The sequence below is a fragment of the Doryrhamphus excisus genome, chromosome 12 (assembly GCF_030265055.1).
Source record: "Doryrhamphus excisus isolate RoL2022-K1 chromosome 12, RoL_Dexc_1.0, whole genome shotgun sequence".
NCBI lineage: Eukaryota > Metazoa > Chordata > Actinopteri > Syngnathiformes > Syngnathidae > Doryrhamphus > Doryrhamphus excisus.
The window spans coordinates 7,374,208-7,389,609 of record NC_080477.1 but is presented as its reverse complement, the minus strand read 5'-3'; the positions used below and the strand labels follow the sequence as shown (position 1 = coordinate 7,389,609).

Below are 15,402 nucleotides of genomic sequence, written 5' to 3'. Positions count from 1 at the left end.
CGTATTATGCAGCCATTATGCTGCTGATGTACAGTGCGTGTGCATACAACCTTTAAAGACGGAAATAAAGGACAGCCAAACCTATAGGCTGTGGTAAAAGGCCATTGAAAAAATCAATTTGAGGTTTCTGCTCTTGCCATTTATGAGGTTCTTTATGTTCTAGATGGGTTTTATGACTTTGGAGCCCAAGAGGCTCATCCAACACTGCTGTAATATTTCCATAATAGATGAACTTCAGAATTTAAATAGATGCACTGAGAATGTGCTCAGGTTAAAAGGATCCAAAGAAAAAAATACATGGAAAATGAACCAAGCTAAAACTCAACCCCTGGAAACACGAATGTAGTATTTTTTATAATCAAAACACAACCATATTTGTGTATTATACTGATCAATATTTTATTTAAATACAGATACATGATGCAACTTTCATTAGTTGCTTCTTCCATCATGATCCATAGCAACCAAAATAATAATTTTATGCAAATGTGAGCTTACAAACTGAAGTAGCCACCCATGCAAATGTATCAAATGATTGTTTTTTTTTCATAGCAGTGACATGACACAGCAACTGATAGAGGGATGAACGCTAATGCTCCTCATGCTGCTTGCCGCACGTTTGTATGAGCACAGCTAATTAGGCATAATTGAATGCTTTCTACTCCGCAATCTCCTGAGGCCTGTATATAACCTGTTTTGTATTTATGCAAAGGTTATTGAGAAACAACAAATAATCCAATAACAAACTGTCGACAGGGTGTAAAATTAACTGCTTTTTGATTTCATCACTGCATCAAAACACAGTGTGGTAAAAATGTATATTTTCAAACACATCAAAAATATCGACTGACTAGAAAGTCACCCAGATGAACACTGGTATGCCCATGCATATTTGGTCATTGAGAGTGAGGGAAATGTTCGGGTAAATGAAAACAAAATTCTGTATCACACCAATATTATTAAGATAGTATCGTCTGCTTGTAATCCAGCTTCCTTCAGTGACAGGTACAACACAGGCTTACTGTATATCAGCAAAACACACATTATCAGATGAAACACATCACAAGAATCATTTTCAGTCGGCTGAGTTTAAAAAAAAAACAGCAACTTCAGCTCAGTTTGACAGTCTCCCTGCTCGGATTTACATTAAACGCTTCCTTGAAACGAACGTGTTTTTAACGTTTTTAACAACCACTTGAACGCAAAGAGTTGATGCAGCTCTTGTCTCAATGTGTTGGATATTTAAGATGAAGCACATCGACATGATATATTTCATCTTATTTTGGGAGGCTGTTTGTGCAAGCAGATAGTTTCAGTTACATATGTCATATATTTCAGTTATGCTAAATGAAGATACGTTAAACAACATGCACAGTGTTGCATATTGTTATCATGTTTGCCTCACCGGCAGTGATTCTCACTTCTCTGAGTGGAGCCTGCATGTTCTGTCTGTGTTTGTGTGGGTTCCTCCAATCAAAAAACATGACTGGACTGCAAATTCTCCATAGGTGTGAATGTGAGTATAAATGGTTGTGTGCCTATAAGTCACCTGGGATAGGCTTCAGCTCACCCGTGAATAGGAAAACAGGATAAGCATTAGTAAATAAATGAATTGGATTCAGTGGATTATGATTTTGATTCAATGAAATACAACGAAACCCCATCCCAGTCTGTGATCGCACTGCCTAACATTGCCAATTATCAATGTGATATTTTTTTTTTGTAAGAGGCAATACAATAATTAACTTCTGGCCTCTTTCTGTACACCCCCTTTTCCACATGTGAAGTATACACTCTTTATGGACTAATCTGCTTCCCTGCTTAGACCATAAATGTGATTACTGCCACATAAGAGATAATAAAACCTCATATCTCTGCTGCGCATGAATTAAAAACTAAGCTGTAGCCTTGAGGACTATCAAAAAAAAAAGCAAAGAATCCACAGCTGAGAGAATATTTGGTGCTGAGTCCATACAGCCCCCTACTGGTAAACAATATTCTGTACTGCATTTCATCAACTATAACACAGCAGGCTGGAGGAGCCTCTGTTGAGTGTGAGCAACAGGTTCTCAGCCAGAACCAAACCATTCAGTATCAGTCTTTCACTTCTGCTGAAGCAACTAGTAGACTGAAGATAGTATCGGGAATTATTATTATTATTATTGACAAACTATAGTGCCTCTTCTTGAGGTAGCAGTTCTTTCAGCAGATTGTCTTGACAATGTTTGACTTGGGGGTGGATGACAACTAACTCAGGCTGGGAGACCATCTGGACCCCATTATATAGTAATTATATACTTTATATAATGTTACAATAAGTTTGATGACATTGTAAACAAATAAATAATACAAGTAAAAATACAGTGTAACTTCTAGAATAGACTCCGGGCTAAGGGTGCAATAAACACTTTTGAAGTTTTGTGTTTTCAGAAATCTTCCAAATGAGTTGGAACATGTCACTTATGTAAGAGAAACATGGTTATTTGTAGTGAAGTTAGCTGTGTAGTCTAACCAATTATAAAATCTGACAATTGACATTATCTTATAATGAATGACTAGAACCCAGCAAAGCACCTTATTGAATGCCACTTGGTAAAGTTATATTGTCATGGATTTTCTTACAATTTCTCATAAAGTATCACATATAAAAAGAGCTTTTTCTCGATCATGTCTAAATATCAGCATCTAAAAAAATATGTTTTTAGTGTTGAAGCTATATAAGCTATATATTTGATGCCATTTCCTGTGAGGATGATTGGAGTCTGTTTCAGAAGTAGGATGCTGGAGATGACACAGGTCAGATGGCGTGTATACGTATGCGTATATAAACAGGACATGCGTGCAGATGACGGTGATGATGTTGGTCCGATATCCTTACCTGATATTTCTTGATGAGGTACATTGACGAGGCTGAATCCTTTGGCGTGATACGCTTGTCTAACTTCGCTGCAGCTCCGCGCTTTGCTCTCACCACCGACAGCCGTGGACAGCAGCAGCCACAGAGTGCACACAATCCCTTGCAGTCTCCACATCGCAAACACCGGTGTGGAATCCTTGACGCTGTCTTTCAGAGAGGAAAAGAATCCACCGGGATAAAAAAGAAATCCTGAAAAGAATGATTACTGAAGGGTTTCCGATAATGAGCTGCATTCAAAAGCAAAGGAATCACTCGTCACTTGACATGTACCCTCCGTGTCATCCTCGAAAAGAGGCACCCGTTGGTTCCGATTGGGAAAAGATAGTGGCAGCCCAGTGATGCCAACTTGTGCCGTCGCTGATGTGTCAGTGTGAGTGGAGCGACGTGGAAATGAGACACGCACAGTGGGCAGAGCGCAAACCAGGGCAGGGCAAAACATGGAGTGGAGTGGCCGCGACTTCAGCAGCAGCAGCAGCAGCCCAAGTCCACGGGCGCACACTGTCCTCCAAGCTTGTGCATCCTCAATGCGCACAGCTGCGCATTCGCGCTTTGGTGTGCGCACACGCGTCTGGGTGTGGTGGTGGACATCTAGGGGACCCTAAACATATCAGAGTACCTTCAGTCTCAGTCACTGGCCACATTACTATACCTGTACAATCAAGACCTGTGTAATATTGACATATTGGCACATGTCATGATATTTAAACAACATTAAATATTATTTTTAATTTTACATCAAGGCAAACGATGGTCTTATTAAAAATTTTTTTAAAAATTATATATATATACATATATATATATACATTTTTTTTAAATAAGACCATCGTTTAAAACCATTAAAAAATGGTTTTAATAAAAAATATATATATTTTAATTAAAAAATGGTCTTATAAAAATATTTTTTTATTAAGACCATTATATATATATATATATATATATATATATATATATATATATATATATATATATATATTGGTTAGCTTTCAAAACAAATAAATAAGGGGAGCAATTAAAATAAAAATATAAATAATGCAAATAAAAACAAGGTAACATTGTTTAGATCAGGCGTATCCAAAGTGTGGTTCGGGAGCTATTTCCAGCCCACTGCAATTTATTGTTTAGGCCTGTGGCACGTAGTAGTACAGTTCAACAATTAACAACAAAATCTTCATAAATGGGGAAAAATAGAGCAAAAAGACATGATGTACAAGTATGATCTATATTTACATGATGTAAACGTATCAAAGAGCCATTCTTAATTTTATTTTATTTTAATGGCAGGATGTGACCCTCGGTGGAAACATTTTGGACTTCGATGTATCAAGAGCAAGGGGTGTCTAAAGTGCAACCCAATGGCAATTTTCAGCCTGCAAGTTTATTGTCCCTCTGCATATTGTAAAAATGTAATACATTGAATTTGATTAATGACCTATAACATACAAATAAGATGTGGATGTTTTGTTCAGGTAGCATGGCATGTATTGACCTACAATTGATTGGTTTTAACATCTTTAATGAACAAAAAGTATCAAGTGGTCTTTCACTTGGATAGCGCTTTGGAGGAGCTTAAATACCTTGTGGTCATGTTTAAGAATGAGGGAAGGATGGAACGAGAGATCGACAGACCGATTGTTGCGGCGTCTGCTGTGATGCGGTTCATTGTGGTGAAGAGGGAGCTGAGCGGGAAGCCAAGCTCTCAATTAACCCGTCTATCTACTTTTCTACCCTCACCTACGGTCATGAACTGTGGGTAGAGACCGAAAGGGGTACAAGTGGCTGAAATGCGTTTTCTCCCTAGGGTGGCTGGGCTCTTCTAATCTTCCCAATGGTGTTAGCCCAACATTTACAGGCCCTGTCAAATTTTGTCCATCCATCCATTGTCATTATGTTGTGGCTGAGTTGGAGCCTAACCTAGCTGACTTCAGGCAAGAGGTGGTATACATCATGGACCGGTCACCAGTCAATCACAGAACACATATAGACAAAAAATATTCTCTCACATTCACACCAATGGCCAATTTAAAGTCTTCAATCAGGCTATCGTGTGTTTTGAGGAAGTGGGAGGAAGCTGCAGTACCCAGAGACGATAATAAACTCAAATGGAAAACTGCTGTAGGAAAAAAGTGTGTAGTCCTCCTTGACAAAACTTTAACAAGTTTTAACAACAGTTGCAACTAGAGCTTATAAAAACAAACATTTAAGGTACTGATATGACCACTGACCCCCAACTTTCTCCAGCATCTTGAAATGAGTGCCAAGATTCAAGACTGAGAGTACATGACCGAGTTGTAGCTACCTCAAACATCGTGGATAAGACACTCAAAAAACTCAATAAAAACAGTATGAGAAACAGCTCTTTAACCAACATATGCAATGTTTTAGGCCTATCAACACTCGACACCAGGGGTCTCAAACTTGCGGCCCGCGGGCCAAATGGGGCCCGCAGGATGCTAGTTTGAGGCCCCCGCCTTGATATGAAAGTTAAATGTGCAATTTTGATATGGATGATGTATGGTATCATGCAACCAGAAATGACATGTTTGTTTATTTTTTCATCTTATTTTGTGTAGAAAAATAAAAATTAAGAAAAATAAAAAAATTCAATTAATTATATTTGAAAACAGTGGAATTGTGAAGAAAAAAAATTAAGAAAGATAACAAATTTCAATTAATTATATTTGAAAACAGAATCAGAACTTTTCTTGTAGAAACCCGGAACCAAAGCACTGAAAAAGTGTAGGGTATAGCAGAAGCAGAAGCATTTATTTACAATTAATTTATTTATGTTTCTGTTTTTAATAAATGTGTTTTTTTTAAACCTGATGCGGCACAGCCTCACCCAGACACTAGCTCCAGTGGCCCCCCAGGTAAAGACACAGACACAGACACTTGGACAAGATAGTTTGAACAGGGTAACCCGACGGTAACCCTTGTTGCGCAACACAAAGTGCTCACCTGTGTCATCAACTTTAAATTTCCTCTTAGAGAATTGTTTCCCCTTTATTTCACTACCTAATCAGCCCCCTGCCTTCACTCATGTTTTATTATCTGTAGTTAATTGGTCTCTCTCACACAAACATTCACACACGGGCATGCCTGATGCAATAGTATAATTGTTTTAAATGACTCATGAACCAATAGGCTCAGTGACGTTTCAAAATGACTGTAGAGCTGTACTCACTATAGCATTCTCATGAGATATTTAGGTTTATTACAACCATAATAATTAACATAACTTTAAGAAATTGCATGAGAGGGCTGAAATGCCAAAAATAGAAAATAAGTGGGGGTTTGGGTCTATGAATCTCAACATATCATAACATCAATCCAATTTCTATACCCCTTATCATAATCAGGGTAGGTAGAGGTGGATACTATCCTATCTGGACTGGTCAGCATAAATCAATCATGAGCCCTAGAAACATTGAGCAGGAATGACATCAAAACAATTGGATTGAAATGCTAATTTTATAGTGTTTTGAGGCAATGTCATGACATCCTAGCTATATCATTGCTTTTCTGTCCCTAATCTTAACCCCCACCCCCAAAAAATAAAAAAAGCAATATATTTTCAGGAACAGATACATGTAAGGAGAGAGAACAGTAAGGTTTTACCAGGCCCAATGGCACCACGATGAAAACAAATGCATGAATAATAAGTAGAAAATGTAATTATCCATCCAGATTGTCCCTGTTTTTGTCAACCTTTAAAAGAGTACAATCATTCTAGGATGCAAGAAAATATATTCTGCTTTAATGAGTTGATGTTTGTGGACAATGGAAGTAGGAACGTGATTTGAGAAAACAAGACAGAATGAATGATGCTCTACAACAAAGACAAACTACAGTATCTTGAATGTGACAGGATAAAGATAATGAAAACACGGTGAGGAATACAAATGCTGAAGTCAACTAAGTGGACAAGAAGTCAGATAGCAAACTGGTATTAATTTGATGAAGGTATTTTTGTTTTTGTTATACATACCCTATTTTGATACAAAATCAGTGTAACTTTTGTAAATACAGAATTAAATTTGACATGTGTGTTTAACATTAAACGGAAAAGATATACATGCTATGCATGAATAAAACCATATGCTGCAGTTGCAAACGTTTTGACTCACATGCCACACTGAGTTAACAAAATTGGCCAGGGGGGCAAGATAACATATTTGTTAGCCATAGGTGAGGGACCTGTCTGGATGGCTTCATGTGAAAAGCTATTTAAACCATCAAATGGTTTTTCTCAGATTCAGATTCAGTGACTCTTGTTAAAAGTTGAAATTAAATACTTTCGAAGCAACTGGCGGGATGATTTCAAACTCTTGACGGGTCGGATGTGCTCTGTGTTACAGGTAATAGTAATGTTAATGGTTTTATTTCATTTGAACATTCATCAGATTACAATTGAGTGCATCCCATAATCAGTTCATAGTTCCACATGTCCAAAAGGAGTAGGAAGAAGCAAAGCTTATTAAATCCTACCCCTCCATCTGGTACTTTTACAATCAGTATCTGTTACATTTGTTCACTTCCTGTTTTCCATAATACAGTTTAAGGTATTTTTTTGTTTTTTTTAATAATGCACCTCGTACCGAAGTACAAGGTGATATGAGCATCCAATGACATAATGGGTACCATAGTAAGTGTCAATATAGTGATATATATAGCACATCATGACTGGTTCAAGACTCTTCATCCTTGTATTTAGCAAACATCAACTGCTTGTATTGTTTCTTGAATTGGCTCATCGTTGTGCATTGTTTGAGGTCCTTACTCAATCCATTCCATAGTTTGATTCCACATACTGAAATTATGGCATTATGAATTATCCTTACTGACCTTTTTTGCAGTACATTTAGCGAGTGAAGATTGCTTTTATAGTTATTACCCCATATTTCCACACAATAAGTAAGAAAAGCAATCCTTAAAATGTAATATTGGTGGGAAACAAGTTCATGTGAATATGAGCCTATTAGTAATAATAATATGGATATATAATACGGAAATCTGGTTTGAGCACATTTTGCGAACATGCAGGAATATCATATGGGGTCTCATGTGATATATATAGTACTTATTGTATGAATGTACATTTACAATTACTTATCATGTGTGAATAATGTTTTGAGTTTGTGGAGATTAGTGACCAAAATTTGAGTTAAATTGTGTCAAAATACCTACAAAAAAACTCCAACAAGGTTATATACTTTTACATACATGCTGAAACTTTGTTGGAACAGCTACATTCATGATAACATGAACTTATAGTATTTTGAACTTATAGTATTTTGCCATACTTTGGTCCTCTTACGCATTATTCGAACTCCCTTCCTGTACGCACTGAAACAAACCCCTACACCAAGCATTACTTTTTCCCAACCAAAAAAAAAAAAAAAAACACAGCAGGTAGCACTTCTAGTCCAAATATTGAAGTTAGAGTCTGTTTCTTTGGTCCCCATTGCTTTAACATAGAGTCAAGACAAAAGTTGTCTACGGACCTTGGCAAGTTCTACCTTACTGCAAAATATATAATTACCTAAGTTGGGAAAATCTGTTTTAAAAATCAACAGAGTAGCCATTGCCCTTCTTTTTATGATCAAAAATACCAAGTGTGTACTCATTTTCACAATGCAAACACCACATGTAGTATTTTTGGGCAAAAACCCCATATATTCCACAATTCGATTTAAATGAAATTTGGTCTGTAGGTAGATATTGAAGTATGAAGTAATTAATACGCCATATACCTTTTATCTTGTTTGAAAGGCGTAAAGTTTTACTTAATTTTCCAGGCACTAATTTGACTTGAGCTGCACGGTGGACGAGCTGTTAGCACACAGGCCCATACAAGGGTTTGATTCCCCGCTCGGGCATCTCTGCGTGGAGTTTACATGTTCTCCTCGTGCATGCGTGGTTTTTCTCCGGGTGTGCCCCACCTCTCGACCGAGGACAGCTGGGATAGGCTCCAGCATGTCGACCACCCTTGTGAAGATAAGCTGTACAGAAAATGGATGGATGGATAATTTGACTTGATGTGGTCCAACACAAGTAAACTCAATATAAATCCTAACAAATCTACCAAAACAAACATGCATACGAATGAAAATACACCCGATATAAAAGCAAAAATGCATTTTTAAGGACGTCCACAGGGACTCCCCTTCCAAAGCTTAGTTTATTTGTTTTTTTTTTCAAGTTGTTCCCCATTAATTGTGCCCAAAAAAATAAAAAAGCAGCATCTGTCAACTATGGCAATAACAAATCAGATTGGACTGAGAAGATGTTGAGTGGAAGAAAGCCCCATTGTCAATATAGCTGAAATGATTAAAAAAGAAGTGAAGGTGGATTAAGGAACATCAGACTGAGAATATTCATTCCCGGTGTCAAATCTTGAAATGATGTTGCTACTGCTGAGGAAGATAGGCTCAGTCTCTTGTGTGATTCAAATGAAATGGAAAATCAAATTAATGTAGCCTCGGAATATTCATGCAATAGAATGCATTTGTTTGATAAGAGTAAGAAGTAATACATTTTGGCCTTGATAGATTGTGAAGCACCACAGTGAAAATGAAACACTTCACGATTGATTAGATCTGTCTGAAGAAATCATTTATTTTGGTCCAATAAAGTACAATGTTGTTTCACTTTTCTGTATTAGGAATGTATCTGGACTGGTCACCAGCCAATCACAGGGCACATATAGACAAACAACCATTCACACTCACATTCATACCTATGGACAATTTGGAGTCATCAATTAACCTAGCATGTTTATGGAATGTGGGAGGAAACCGGAGAACCTCCAAACAGAGATGCTGACTGTGTGGCCAACATGCTAACCACTCGCCCACTGTGCGGCATGTATATATAACTGACTCCTCAAGGTAAACTATCGATCCACGATTGGGATCACCATCTGGCCATCAACGTGAAGCCTCATTAGCAAGAGCTTGTTAACTCAGTCGTTGCTGAGCAAATAAAATTGTGGTATATGTTTGATTTGGGCTATATGGGATTCATTAATGTATTCATTTTCTATTCCGCTTATCCTCAGGAGGGTCTCTGACATGCTGGAGCCTACCCCAGCTGTCTTCGCTTCATAGAATTTAAAGTCGCCAATGAACCTAACATGCATGTTTTCGGAATGTGGGAGGAAACAGGAGTACCCGGCGAAAACACGGACAGGGAGAACATGCAAACTCCACACTCACACACACAAGTGTGTTCCGTGTATGTGAGCATTGTGAATTTATGGCTTGAACATGCTTCTTGTATTTTTTCCCTCAAAACGTCCACGTCGTCACCAGGCGCTGTAAAATGTCCCTCACATTAAAGCCATAAAATACAACATGGTGAAAATACACCTGCTGGCTTCCATTCACGCTCTGTAAGAGGAGATTCAGACAACTTTTGCCAGCGTTTATCGCCAATTCACCCTTTAGGCCGGTGTTAATAATAATAATAATAATACATTTTATTTGTATAGCGCTTTTCAGTGTACTCAAAGGCACTTTACAGTGAAGAAAAATAGAGTTGAATAAAAAAAAACAGAGTAAAAGCTGCATTAAAATACATCCATACATTCATTCAGAGTTAAAAACAAGGCTAAAAGGTCAGTGTTTATCATGATTTCGTGCGGACTGAAAGGTCGGCCGAGTAAATGCTTACACACACAAACGTTCCGTCTCATCAAGATAACAGTATTTCATTCATCTTATATGCGGTGCACAGTCATCAACTCGGCTTGTTTACATTTATCATTTATACTGGTATGCGTCATTTTCTTACCAATGGAATAATCTAAAGAGGGAAACTGGTCCATAAAAAATATCGCCCAAAAGGCACATAGTGTATGGCCCAAATCAAACATATTTTCCCCTTTTACCATGGTTTCATTTGCACAGCATCGACTGAGTTAACAAGCCCTTGCTAATGAGGCCTCACGTTGATGGCCAGAAGGTGATCCCGGTCGTGGATCAATACTTTACCATGAGGAGTCAGCAGAAGGTTCATCATGACTCACACAAGCTGGTCCACGGGGACAACTCAGCTTTCAAGAACAAAACCAGCTCTTTCCTCAACTGGTGATAGTTGTCCGTCCTCCTTAGTGTTCAGTTTAGGGATGCTCTGATCAATTGGCCACCAATCAGTATCGGACGATTTCTGTGAAAATCATGTGATCAGCATATAAATGCCATAAAAGCTGATCATCTGTGGCTCGTACTATTGCAGCCCCCAGCGATAACTTCATGCATGTAGTGCCTTGCCCTAACATCTTGGGCAGCAACCTCCTCCCGGCCACGTATCTTTTGGAATAGGACGTTCATTTTCTACCGCTTCTACGGGAGTGCTGGAGCCTATCCCAGCTGTCTTCGGGCCCTGGACTGGTGGCCAGCCAATCACAGGGCACATATAGACAAACAACCATTCACACTCACATTCATACCTATGGACAATTTGGAGTCGCCAATTAACCTAGCATGTTTTTGGAATGTGGGAGGAAACCGGAGTACCCGGAAAACCCACGCATGCACGGGGAGAACATGCAAACTCCACACAGAGATGGCCGAGGATGGAACCGAACTCGAGTCCCCCAGCCGCGAGGCCTGCTCATCAACCACTCGGCGCCGTGCAGGCAGTTAGGACGTTAAAAAGCTTTAATTAAAATACGGCATTTGAAGAACAAACACTTGATAGAGTAAGCTCACGGTGTGATCATCAGTCAAACAGCAGCTATCAGCCATGCGGACATTCATCCGTATGTCCATGACAGTCAGAAGGATAAGCAAATACCCCAGAAAATAATTGATTTCATCGTTGTCTAAATGAAGGTAATTTTATGGTTAATTTTTTTGTCATGCCATAGCTAGTAGCTGGGGTTCATCCCATGAAAAAAAAAGGATTATTATTAATTAATTACAGCTTTTCATTATTAATTAGGTATTTTTGGACCCCCTGGCAGTCAAGGGACCTTGAATTTGCCTTGATGGAATTGTCCTGTATTTTGCACTTTATACAGCAACCCGGTTATTAGCACTCATCATAAGTAAATTAAAAAATGTATAATAATTAATGTGATCAGTATCAGGGGACATATAGACAAACAACCATTCACACTCACATTCATACCTATGGACAATTTGGAGTCTCCAATTAACCTAGCATGTTTTTGGAATGTGGGAGGAAACCGGAATACCCAAAGAAAACCCACGCATGCACAGGGAGAACATGCAAACTCCACACAGAGATGGCCGAGGGTGGAATCGAACCCTGGTCCTCTTAGCTGTGAGGTATGCGTGCTAACCACTCGACCACCGTGCCGCCTGCTACAAGACAATCAGGCCAAAAATAAATGAAGAAGCAGACTGATGAAAATACTTTGGCTGGTTAGCTCCAGTATATAGGCAAAGTATCGGGACATCGGCAAATAAAATTATAACAACTTCCATGCTTCTGGGAAGACGTTCTACCATATGTTGCAATGTGTCCATGAGAGCCATTCATCCAAAATATCTCAAAGGTCAGGCCTCACAAGTTCTTCCACATCAAACTCACCCAACCGTGCCTTTATGAACTTTGGACATTCATGCTTCAACAGACAAAGGCCCTCCCGAAAAAAAAGATTCCCACAAAGTTGGAAACATAGAATTGTCCAAAATGTCTTAATTAAGGCACACATTAGATGGACTGGAAAAACTGAAACTGAACAAAAATCGGAACGGATATTGAATTTACAGATGCACTGGAACGTACCGAGACACAATGAAACTGAAGAGCATACATTAAAAGGAGGCAGATTTGGGAAGTAAACACAATAATGGCTAAGTCTCAGATTATAATGATTAGATGAGCAACTACAAATAAATTACTTAGTTTAAAAAAAAAAACAACAGTGTCTATTGCCATACCTTGTGTGTTAAGCTCACTGTAAGAAGATTAAAAAAATATTAAAAATAACATCCCTTAACATCAGCACAGTAAGCAGTGGAATAATTAAAATAAATAATTCATTACATTTATTTAAATAAATAATTAATGGATGTTTAAGACAAATATGTTCTATTACAGGAAAGAACGTTTTTCTAATGACTTGGTTTAGGATTAAAATAAATCCGGGTTTCTCATGGAAATTAGCCCTGTAGCTTGAGCTGTCATCTTTATGCAGTCGCCTAACTTTTCAAAACCTGTTGGTCATTCTGGATTTTTTGACACACTATAAAGAAAAGCACACTATCAAAGCATCTATCTAAGCATCCCTTTTTAGCTGTGATGATGAGATGCAAGACTATTTTTGTTGGAGTTATTGGACATCTTTGCCAAACCAAGCAGTACAAACAGAAACTGTAGTAATTCTGCATCTGATCAAACTTACGATTTGTCAGATCAAAACACACAATGGGTTGTAATTTTCTGGTGCAGTTCAAGCTAGCACAGCGTGGCAGAGCGTGGTGCACCTTGCACCGCTCCAACTTTGCATAACAACAAAACATGAAATAAAGCAAAAATAATACTCTTGGAAGGTGTAGCTTACACTTTTCCCTGACAAAGCAAATCTGTTTAGCATGTAAGGGTATTTGGATCAATAATACTATGTGACTCAATGGCTGGACTGAAAAATAATGAATGCTTCCCTAGCCACACAAACCTTGCATCTCAAGTCACAGCATATGGCTGTGGTGTATTCAAGGACCCCCTGAACACAGTGTGAAATTGAAGCACTTTATGAAAAAACGTTAACAGTGAAACACAAAAACAAAAAAAAGTAAACATTTTGCGCTTTCCAAAATGTATGTTTTTCCTGCATGATGATGTATGTTTTTTTCCAAAATGAATGGCCTATTAAAAAAATATATATATACAGTAAACCTCGGATATATCGGACTCGTATATATCGGAAATTCGCTCACAACGGACAGATAGAAAAGAACCAATTTTTCTGTAATGCATTTCCAATAAAAATTCATTGCATATATCAGATTTTTTATAACGGATTTCGCCTATTTCGGACAAAATCTCCAGTCCCGTTCCAATGCATTTCCATTAAATTTCCCTCGCATATATCGGATGGCCGCATCGTGGCGCTCCGATTCGCCGAATCGTGACAGGCCGCTATACGACGTCATTTGCAGTGTTTGCAGCGTTGCCAGGTACATTGGAAACATAGTCAAGGAAGTGCCTTTTTATAACGGATAAAATCCGATTTACGCATATACCGGATATAAATCCGATATATGCGTAAAACGGACATTTTCCGGTATACGCATATAACGGATTTCGCTTATATCGGGCAAAACCAGTGGGAACAATTGAATCCGATATATCCGAGGTTTACTGTATATGAATGCTGAATCGCAAATAATCCACTAATACATTTTAAGTCCATGATGTCTGTGCTTCCTAATGATTCCAGGTGAAGACATAATCGATAACCTGCATGCTGGCCCAAATGTTAAATCACCGTTTGCCTATTCCCTAATGATGTTCACACAACACGGAAAAGGTCATGTCAGATGTGTGTCCATCCATGATTGTTTGGAATTATTTAGATGAAACACAACCACGAATGATTCACCTTTATCTTTCTGACTGTGGTGCAATCCTTTGTTTGGAGAACAGGACCATTGTAATTCACCTCAGAGATTGAGGGCACCAGAAAATGTAGCATAAGCATTTCACGTATACTAAGTAGTAGGAACACATGCATCTAATTAATGGTTACATCTGCATGATTTGTGTTCACATTGCATTCAAGTCAAATGTTTACAAAGTAAAGGAAATGCCTCTTGTTTTGGTATGTTAATGTATCATCCTTTTCATGTATTATTAATCATTTTAGTTCAGAATGGCGTTCACCCAGAATGAGTATTGCAGCTTTCATGAATAATATAAATTCATTCATTCATTCATTCATTTTCTACTGCTTTTCCTCATGAGGGTCGCGGGGGATGCTGGAGCCTATCCCAGCTGTCTTTGGGCGAGAGGCGGGGTACACCCAGGACTGGTCACCAGCCAATCACAGGGCACATATAGACAAACAACCATTCACACTCACATTCATACCTATGGACAATTTGGAGTCACCAATTAACCTAGCATGTTTTTAGAATGTGGGAGGAAACCGGAGTACCCGGAGAAAACCCACGCATGCACGGGGAGAAGATGCAAACTCCACACAGAGATGGCCGAGGGTGGAATTGAACCCTGGTCTATGAATAATATAAATATATAATATAAATAGTATGGTCATGTATCATGAAGAAAAACTTTTTAATAAGTTATATACTATTAGATATACAATGTCACGCCCTGTGTGGGGTCCCTCGTGACAGTTTGTTTGTGTTCCCTTTCTGGGCTTTGGTTTCCGTTTTTGACACTTACTTTGTATTGGACTTCCTGTTTTGCCTTGTCTGCCTTCGTTGCCATAGTCGCCCACACCTGTCCCTAATTTCTGTGTGTATTTAGTTCAGGTGTGTGCTTCTCCC

At 38.4% G+C, this 15,402-nt stretch overlaps 1 protein-coding gene across 2 annotated transcripts in view; it reads right to left on the bottom strand.

Annotated features, from left to right (window-relative positions):
* The window catches only part of LOC131139792 (glypican-6-like), a 131,451-nt gene extending 128,055 nt beyond the window's left edge, over positions 1–3,396 (bottom strand). For both annotated transcript variants that reach the window (XM_058089687.1, XM_058089686.1), the window contains exon 1: positions 2,879–3,396. In XM_058089687.1, coding sequence (XP_057945670.1) covers positions 2,879–3,032 — 154 coding nt within the window. In that variant the 5' untranslated portion in view covers positions 3,033–3,396. The remainder of the gene's footprint in view (positions 1–2,878) is intronic.
* Between the last annotated feature and the right edge of the window lie 12,006 nt (positions 3,397–15,402).